This window comes from Epinephelus moara, chromosome 20, assembly GCF_006386435.1.
Source record: "Epinephelus moara isolate mb chromosome 20, YSFRI_EMoa_1.0, whole genome shotgun sequence".
In the NCBI taxonomy this organism is placed as follows: Eukaryota; Metazoa; Chordata; class Actinopteri; order Perciformes; family Serranidae; genus Epinephelus; species Epinephelus moara.
In genome coordinates, this window is record NC_065525.1 from 15,457,220 (window position 1) to 15,466,499 (window position 9,280).

Consider the following 9,280-nt stretch of genomic DNA (forward strand, 5'->3'; position numbering starts at 1 on the left):
GGGTACAGACATGGCAGCCAGCCGGGGGTTGAGTGATTGTGTGTGTGTGTGTGTGTGTGTGTGTGCAAGGAACCGTGGGTGTATGTCTGCGCGTGTGTGCATGTACGTGTCTACTGAAATGGGCTTATTGCTGGCTGAGCTGGTGAACCTGGAAAAGGGTTAAAGCAGTCCATGGACAAGCGGTCATGCAGGAGCATGAGCTTAACTAAGACTGGGCTGCAGGAGGGGAGGTAATGAGAGAGGGTGGAAGAGCTGCCCCTGCCCTGATAGGCAGCTGAACATGATACTGGGTCAGGGGGCATAATACAGAACTTTTAGGGAGTGGTTATAGATAGTGAGAGAGAGGGGGTGGGGGAGTGGCCTCAGTGTGGGCTTGTTAAATGATGTCAATTCATTCTTTGTTTCCTAACCGCCTGTTGTGCTTATGTTATACAACACAGGTGAGCATGTGTCTCTCTCTATCCTATAATTCAGGTCAAGGTTTTGGCTTTGCTCTGAATTTTTTTCTTCCTGATAAAATTTTGGGGGTAAAACCGGAACAAGTCATTTTTTCAGACAGATACAGACAGACAGAGAGCGACAAGATTCCTCAAGTGCTTTGGGATTTTCCCAATTCCCACCTTACAGGCTGAGGCACAGAAGAGAGGGAGGGAGCGAGAATAATGGGAGGGATGCAAAGGAGGTGGGCTAAGTAAGAGAGGAGGGAACAGGGGACACAAAAAGAAGCCAGATAAAAAAAAGAGTCAGACTCTTGAGCATAGAGTTGAAGCAGGTGGTCAAAAGAGTCAGTGCAGATATGCTCTGCAAGTGAGCAGCGTGTTGATTGGATAAAGAGTGTGGACTGCCTTTAAAATAGATTAGATGCTCAATTTCCAGCCTTGCAAAAATCTGCAGATGGACGTTTGAGCTTTGCTTCTTTAGCTGGTGAGTATCATTTTGCCAAATAACGCACATCATAGGTGGCTCATTGTGTTATTTTGCTTTTATCACACTTTTCTCTTACATTGCCTTGCCTTAACATGTGGAAGACCAGAGGTACAAATAGGTAATGGACATGATAGAATGAACAGAATTGAATACATTTCTTTGTAATGCCAAAGATGCACATTTTTAGTTATGCATTTAGGATTTTTAGCTGCTGTCATTCAGCCAAGCGTGATGAATTTTCTCTGAATGTGATGAGCTCATTGTAGCATATGAAATGAAACTGTACCTCTGTATTGTGACTGCTAATGGTAGTGAAAGGTCAGCTGTATCTTTTTAAATAGAAAGTCTCATTTAAGTTCTGATGTGACCTTTTTATCAATCATACAAGAATATTCTTTTATAGTATGTGCATGTAAGGGATGTAAATTAAGCCACGGTTTGATTGAAAAATAAGCCAAAGCAAGCTGATTCATCACCCTGATGCATGTTATATTGAAGGGTGGCTCCATTATTATTATTAGGCTATTATTTTTTCATGTCCATTAGTGTTCCTGATTATTAAAATCTGTATATTCAAAGTTTGATGGAAGTATGTATGTTGTAGCTTCAAAATGCTGTCTTCCCAAGCCCTCTTAAAAACTTTATCCCACAGGACCTGATGCAGGTTTCTGCTTGTAACTCCCTTGTTCTGTGAGGTAAAATTGTTTTGTTTTTGTCAATGGAGACTGGTAGCTATAACCTAGGTCTCTGCTTTTTGCTAATGTTGAGTGGGGGTTTCCATTTTAAAAACACAAAAAGGAATGCAGATAGACCCACCCTTTAAGTGTTATAACATGGCTATATCGATAATTTGACTTAAAATAACAAATTTTATGTTACAAATGAGGATAAACAATTCAGAAATATCTGCTGACACTGACTGAGTTAGCTTGGTTACAAAAAAAACCCCACCACCACCACAAATTGGCAGTGCACAGATAAAATAATTTGAAACACAGCTGTGTTGTTGAGTAACTAATCACAAAATGTCATCATACCCCCCCCCCCCGAATTTTTACAAATAAGATTCCATGCTTGCGTGTTACAACACAGTGCTGATCGGAAATACCATCTTACAGCAATTAACTGGTTGTTGATAAAACCTAATTAAAATTGTGACTGCTCTATTAACTAAATGTAAACACACCTGATCATGGTTGAATGAAAACTCATTAGCGTTTGCATTCCCTCTTATTAGTCCTTTCACCTTGACACAATAGATTTTTCAGTGACTGGAAAGCCACAGTCCGTAGGGAGCCACGTTATCAGCCACATTGACTCACAAGAGGCGACACGGCTAAACTCTGCTGCACTCCATTGTTGTGCTATTTGCATGGGCCAGTATGATAACAGTCACCTCCCTGAGCTGTAGCAGGCTTCAGTCTCTCGTGTGGTTAGAGGCGCAGGCTTCCCACTTTTTACCCCCTGACACACACACACACACACACACACACCCTAATCCCAGGCCAGGGCAGCCCAACCTAGCTTGCATTTCTCTCATGTTCTCCTTCAGATAAACACAGATACTTTTTCCTCCACTCACTTTTCCAAAGTTAGAGTCATTGGTGCAGAGATGCTGTTAAAAAAACAGTATTAGGGAATTCCTGTGTTGTGAGTAAATAAATTCCTGAACTTACTTACTCCCCTTTAACTATAAATCGCATCCTCTGACTAAAACAATTTTTGAAGGCACTGATAGCATTGCTCTCTGAGGAGCCATGAACTATTAGTTTCTTGTCATCTTTTTGGTCTTTTAAACTTAGGGGACTTATTCTGAGTCATCGGCCTAATTAGGTGCAGAGATGGAAAGAGCACTTCACATTTTGGCACTGCAAAGAGTGTCATTAGACCCTCCAGAAATAAGACAAGGTTGTCTTTCCTGCTCCATTATAAGATGTATGTCCATCCATCGTATCTTCTCCCAGAAGCACTACTTTAAAATAACTGGCGACAGGTTGACTTTTCATTTAAATAGGCAGTGCAGTACAGGAGGTGAATATTAGCAGCAGACAGCCGTCCGCCTGCTGGCGTTGTCTTTGAAATGTTAGGTTGGTCACATGATTTGCGGTTAAAGGCAGGGTTAGGGGTCATAGTGACGGATGTGGGCTTAAGATTACAGGCTGGGGGGTAGGGTCAGAACAGTCAGGCTGCCTTTCAAGTGAGCAGAGACAGAACACAAATCAAACTCTAAACTTTTTTTTTTTTATTGAGGTAGGTTAAACAAGCTCCGTGTTATTATCCAGTTGTGAGTAACAGAGGGAAATGGTGTGTTTGGAAAAATGGTGCCAGAGGTCTGATGGTGTCCTCATCTGGATGACAGGTCATGGAAAGATGTAGAACACCTGGCAGAGATGACCAAAGGAGATACAGAGTAGCAGAGGGACTGAAAAGGAGTGGGAAGCATAATAAAATGTCAATAAATTAGAAAAGGGCAAATTTTTTGAGAAATTTAAGTTTTCTTGCTTACGCCAAAATTCCATTTGTGGGTCAAAAGTCTTGAAATAATAGTTTTCACGTGAAATTTTGTAAGGGAACAGCAGTGTAAGTGTATGCACTGAAAATGTTTGAAATGACAGTCTTAGTATTTAAAAGGCTGGTGTGTTATTTGAAGTGTAACTGTGTGCTCTGATAGTGTTAAACAAATTTTAGAGTGCATACAAAGTCAACGTGAAGATGCGGTCACATGCAAAAACTTGTGCAAGTTTAACTTGGTAGAAAAATGTGTGCGTATCCTGTGGCTTTATGAATCTGCTTCATGAACGTGAAGATGAGAAGAAAAAGGAGAGGGACTGGTGGGAAATGATAGAAGGAACTGGAATTTCTGGTTAGTGTTGAGTTCAGTCAGATGCTGAGTTGACATGACATCAACATAGATTTTAATAATACCTAGATACCAGATGACAAGATGGTGCCTATTCAATCCAGTGGAGCTGCTCACCTGGCGCAAAAGTCAAAAAAGTTTCTAGCTTCTGGGTTTACTTCCACAGTATGTGGCCCACTGAATATGCGCAGTAGCCGCCCACGAGTTTTAAAACGCTTTTCTCAGCTTAAGGAAAGTTTTAAAAATATAAAACTTTCATGGACCAAATATTCATAAAAGAAAGATTCATAATCGATCGAGATTGTCAATTCTTTTGTTAATCATGGTGGACTGAGGGGAAAATGCATGTTTCGCTGCAATACTGCCAGAGGCCACTGGGAAAAAATTAGCTGCAAGGCTGAGCTGCTTTCCTGGGAGCCTGGGCATCTCACTGAATATGAAGCCAATATATCTCGATTACCCCCTGGTGGCTGGCTTCAGTTTAGGTCATATTCCATATTCTGGATATTTTGGCTTCATTTTTGTATAATGGGAGTATGTAGAAATGTGTTGGCCATCTTTATATACAGTCATTTAGCTGAACACAAACATACACATGGCCAGTATGTCCATTGCTAGCTAGCATACACTAGTGAAGTACATTGGCCTATTTGGGGTGAATACACACTAAAAGTTTAGTGCTCAAATTTGTGCAGGACGTGGGACAAACATTTTAGATGTGGAGAGCAACTCAGAGTGGACAAATTAGTCTCATCAATCCAGGTATAACATATACAACACAGTCGAGTCAGTGCACAGGTCTGTTTATTAAGGGTTTGTTGTGAAGGCATTTATCTTTGAGGACATGTTGATGGGGACTGTGTATAGAAGAAACCTGTCAAGGGCCCTTTGAGTGTGACATCATTCCCATGACCTCCACGACAATGCCAAGTTGGCACTGTTCACAAATGCTGCAGTAGTGATATTATGGCAGCATTGTAAGCAGAGCACTGTTCATTAGGGGTTGCTCCATCTTAACTTGTTTGTGTTAATCAGAGAGCAGAGAAGGAGAGCCACGGAGAAAGGTTTGCAGGAAGTGAGCCAGGGAAGCCAGTCAGCATAAAAGCTGGTCGTGCTGTCCCCTCATGCAGACTGTCGGGTCCATTAATGTGCAGGGACTCAAAGGGAGGAAGGCCACAGTGCTGCAGCCATTCAGTTTGAGCCAAACACACAACCAGATCCTCCTACTGAGGTTTCTGCAGCCACAGCCACGACTGTGCTTGTGGCTCTGATGTCATCTCAGAGCAATTCTTTTTCTTCTTCTGTTCCAAACCCTGCTGTCTCTGCTGGGAGACCCCCCACCCAACTACACACACACACACACACACACACACACACACACACACACACACACACACATTTTCTATATCCTACCATCTATATGAACAGTGTGTTAATAAAGGACTTGGAAATGGACTTGATACCTCACTATATCACATTACTCTCCCTGGTACAATGTATACAAAGCCCGTTTTGTATTGTAAGAATACAGCTCAGAGTCATTAGGACCGATTTTTGGGGGGCCTGCAGCTGAATAGGGCATGGTAATGGAGCAGTGGGAGAGCTGACAAAAGCAGCCCACCACCACCACCACCACCACCCCTCCTCTCACCATCCTGGCTCAGATTGTAGTGGTTAAACACGTAAGGTGACAAGGAGAGCTGTTTGTCTAACAGTGTGTGCGTGCGTTTGCGTTTCCAAGGCTATGGGAAGACGATGTAGGGCATGACTGGAATACATTGTAGAGTCAGATGTGTCATTAAGCGAGTGGTGGAATGACTGTGTGGGTTGCCAGTGTGTGTGCTTCTCTGTTCTTTCGCTAAAACTTAATCTCGAGAGCTCTGTTCTGCTTCGTGCCAATGCCACAAACCTTGAACTGGCTTAAGAGTACCATATTTAAAACAAACAAGTGGATTTTATTTTTATGTTTGACTTTGAGGTGGACAAATGGACTGATAAATGCTTCTCTGCACTATTTTCACTGTTTTCCTCTAGCCGTGCCATCATCTTTCAGTCCTTCCATCCTCCTCCCTCGCCCCTGTCCAAACTCTGCCTTGCCGCTCCTACTCGGGTCAAGACTTAAGCAACCATTCATTTTACAAAACCCTGGAATCTGACTTGCATTTGGGCAGGCGTCCAGACAAGCCGCAGCCACTTGGGCAGACAAATCAGATTTCTCTATTCTTGCCACCGGGGGCCCTTCTGTTTTCAGTGAGAACGTCTGACAGAGAGTCAGCTGGGGCTGCAATAGAAAGCATTCACACTGAGATTCAGAACCATAAAGGCATAACCAGTCATGGGCAGATATGTCAAAAGGGAGCTCTTAGAATGCAGGTCAGAGACGAAGCTGACCTCAGGGGTTGAGCAAGGAAAGAGATGAAATGCAGAGGAGAGGGAATGTACACACACACACACACACACACACACACACACACACACACACACACACACACACACACAGATAATATGTTGGTAGGGGGTTGTAGTGGCCAGACAGGCCGTAGGGGCAAAGGCTGGTCCCCTGATGGGTGTCTTTCTGAGTGCCCAGGCTGGGTGGGAATGAGATGTGACGGGTGTGAAATGGTCCTCTCTGTAAGTGACCTAGGCCCCTGCTAGGTCCAGCCTGCTAACACTGTCGCTTTGTCCCTCACATTCTCAAAGAGCCTGTATATCAAAAGGACTCTTAATGACTGAGCTGGGAATGTACGCATGCTGTAGGAACTCTGATTACATCATTGATGACATTCAGTTCACATTTTTGATAGTAACGATGTGAAAGGCACAGGAGGTTTTAGAAGAGCATTGTAAATCTGGGATTATAGTGATTTGCTTAATTGGTGCTAAAACATGACTTAAAAACATTAAACTCCTGAGCTGATAACAGAAACTACTACGAGCATCTCTAGTTTCTTGACAAAAACAGCATGTCATCTATTTTGTCTCTACACTAATGCAAGACACATCTCACTGGAATACTGTATGAATATGATTAGATCACTCTCTGATCTGAGCACATTTCTGTGATTAACCACGTCGTGTTGAGGATGATGACATCCATTTTGTTAGCACGGAGAGAACAGATGGGCAGCACTGGCAGAGAAATGTCACACCAAATGCAAATATAGCACCTTGTTGTTTCTGTGTTTGCGGCTGTTCTGACTGTTCTTGCTCTTTTCCTCTGCTTTTAAAGAACGCACACCTCATTGGCGGATGATGACGACAATGGTAATCGCAGTCTTACTTTTTTCATGTACAGGGATCTGACTGCACACAGATTGGAGGCTGCCTGATATATTTTTATTGTATGTAGGCCTATATAATATGCAGTTGTATGCCTCCTGTCCGGCGATAGCCGTGGCCGGAGGCATTATGTTTTTGGGTTGTCTGTCCATCTGTCGGTCCGTCCAGTTATCATGAAAGTGATATCTCAAGAGGGCCTTTAGGGACTTTCTTCAAATTCCGCACAAATGTCCACTTGGACTCAACTATGAGCTGATTAGAGTTTGGTGGGCAAAGGTCAGTGTGACCTTGTGTGTATCTCATTCTCATGAACGCAGTATCTTAAGAAGGCCTTGAGGGAATTTCCTCAAATTTGGCAGTAAACGGTACTTGGACTCACGGATGAACTGATTAGAATTTGGTGGTCAAAGCTCATTCACAATCACTGTGACCTCACAAAACATGTGTGTTTGTGTTTCATATTATGCAGCTTCTGTTCAGCAACATTTGAAATATTGTCTACTGTCATTGCTGCATATGAGTCTGGACAGACATGGATTTGAACTGTAACTGCGGCTTGACTGGTTCGCTGAAGCATACAACCGCAAGGTGGTAATTCTACTATGTCTTTAGGATGACAGTCATACCTCATTCCTTCAGGTGACTATAAGTAAAATGTAAGACTGTAATCCCGTAAAAATGCAGAACTGGTTTCAGAGTGAATGGGGGTTGGTCACATGCATGGTCTTTTGACAGTAAACCATGTAATGGAGAATGTCAACTATTGTCACTGAAAAAACCCTTTAAGGTACAGTTGACTTGTTTGTTATTGTAGGATCGTGTGCAGAAAATACCAAGGAGACATTTGTTTTGGTTGGTTTGATATTCAAAGCTTAGAGTCAAGTAGGTATGGCTGTAGCTCCACCTCTTGCTTAAACATATCTTGACAACACAGTTGATGACTTTGTTGTCTCTTTTCATGTATTTGACACAACATAGCTTTCTGTGTTTAAACCTAGCATGGTCAAACCTGCTGCGTAGTGTCATCCCTCTCACATGTAACTTAGTCTACCTCCTGCCGTATAGTCTTTTTCTAGTGACATGTCTTTCCAGGTGCTCAGCTGAACAATGGCAGTAATCTGCTAGAAATTCCTGGAAGGAGGGCTTGCGCATGTGACTAAAACTGCAATCAGAGCTTAATAATACAGATAATTACAGGGTCAGCCAAGGAAAGGCTCCCACTAATACTAGAGTTATTATGGAGAAGGGAAAGGGAGATGTAGTAAGGAGAGAGAGATGGGAAAATTGGAACTTAGACTCCTTTTTTAAAACACTGATCTTTAAGCATTTACCATGCGTGTACTTAGACTTAAATAAAGGCAAGCAAAGCAGCAGAGAGAAAGAGAATTCTCCTGGCAAATGGTATGGTGTGTTTGCCACGTCGCTCTCCAGCTGACTCATCTCCTCTGTCCGCCTGTTGTTGTTACTGCTGTCCTGAAGCTGCTGGTGAAGAGCTCTGAGAATACATCAATATCATATCCTTGTGATTCCTGGAAAATGTATTGGAATGTGCATTGATTGGATTCTTTTGTAAGAGAGCTGTCAGGCTGACACCCCCCTTGCAACCTGAGGCCGCTGACATCCAGGTGTAGTAACCTGGAAATGACCTGTCTAATGGCATGCCTTAGCTCTTACTCACATTTTCTAACGGTCTGAAACAACAGCAAATTATATACTGTGTGACATGCTACGCAGAGACTGTGTGAAAGATGTAGCATATTTAGATGTCGCTTTCATTTTGCTGTTCAAAGTTGCTAAAACTTTCTTTCCAGTTCTCACTGCTCTCCTTTCCTCTTCTCTTACTTTACAGATCCAGAATGCTGAGAAGAGAATGAATCCTCCAGGTCATCTGAGACATCCACGTGTCTTTGCTGCTGTCCCTCCCCGACAGCCCTCTTGTCCCACTGGGGCACCATCTGCCTCCCCACGCTCCCCCCCTTGCCCCTGCCTGGGTCCCTCCCCCCTCCCCTGCCTCCAGTAGTGGCCATCCCAGAGGGGAGGAAAGGCGAGCCGGCCCCTGTAAATATGCCTGGATGGAGGTCTCAGTGGCGTCTCGTCCTGCTGAACTCCCTGACTTGTGGCCTGGAGATCTGTGTGGCAGCTGGGATCACATACGTGCCCCCACTGCTGCTGGAGGCTGGGGTGGAGGAGCGCTACATGACCATGGTGCTAGGT

The 9,280-nt window shown here is 43.4% G+C and overlaps 1 protein-coding gene across 2 annotated transcripts in view; it reads left to right on the forward strand.

Annotated features, from left to right (window-relative positions):
* The window catches only part of slc45a3 (solute carrier family 45 member 3), a 36,168-nt gene that overhangs the window by 14,995 nt on the left and 11,893 nt on the right, over positions 1-9,280 (forward strand). Inside the window, exons 1-2 of one of the 2 annotated variants that reach the window (XM_050072383.1) lie at positions 683-924; positions 8,916-9,278. In XM_050072383.1, the coding sequence (XP_049928340.1) occupies positions 9,131-9,278 (148 nt within the window). In that variant the 5' untranslated portion in view covers positions 683-924; positions 8,916-9,130. Of the gene's footprint in view, positions 1-682; positions 925-8,915; positions 9,279-9,280 lie in introns of those variants that run through there. The other variant, XM_050072384.1, reaches the window with a different exon arrangement.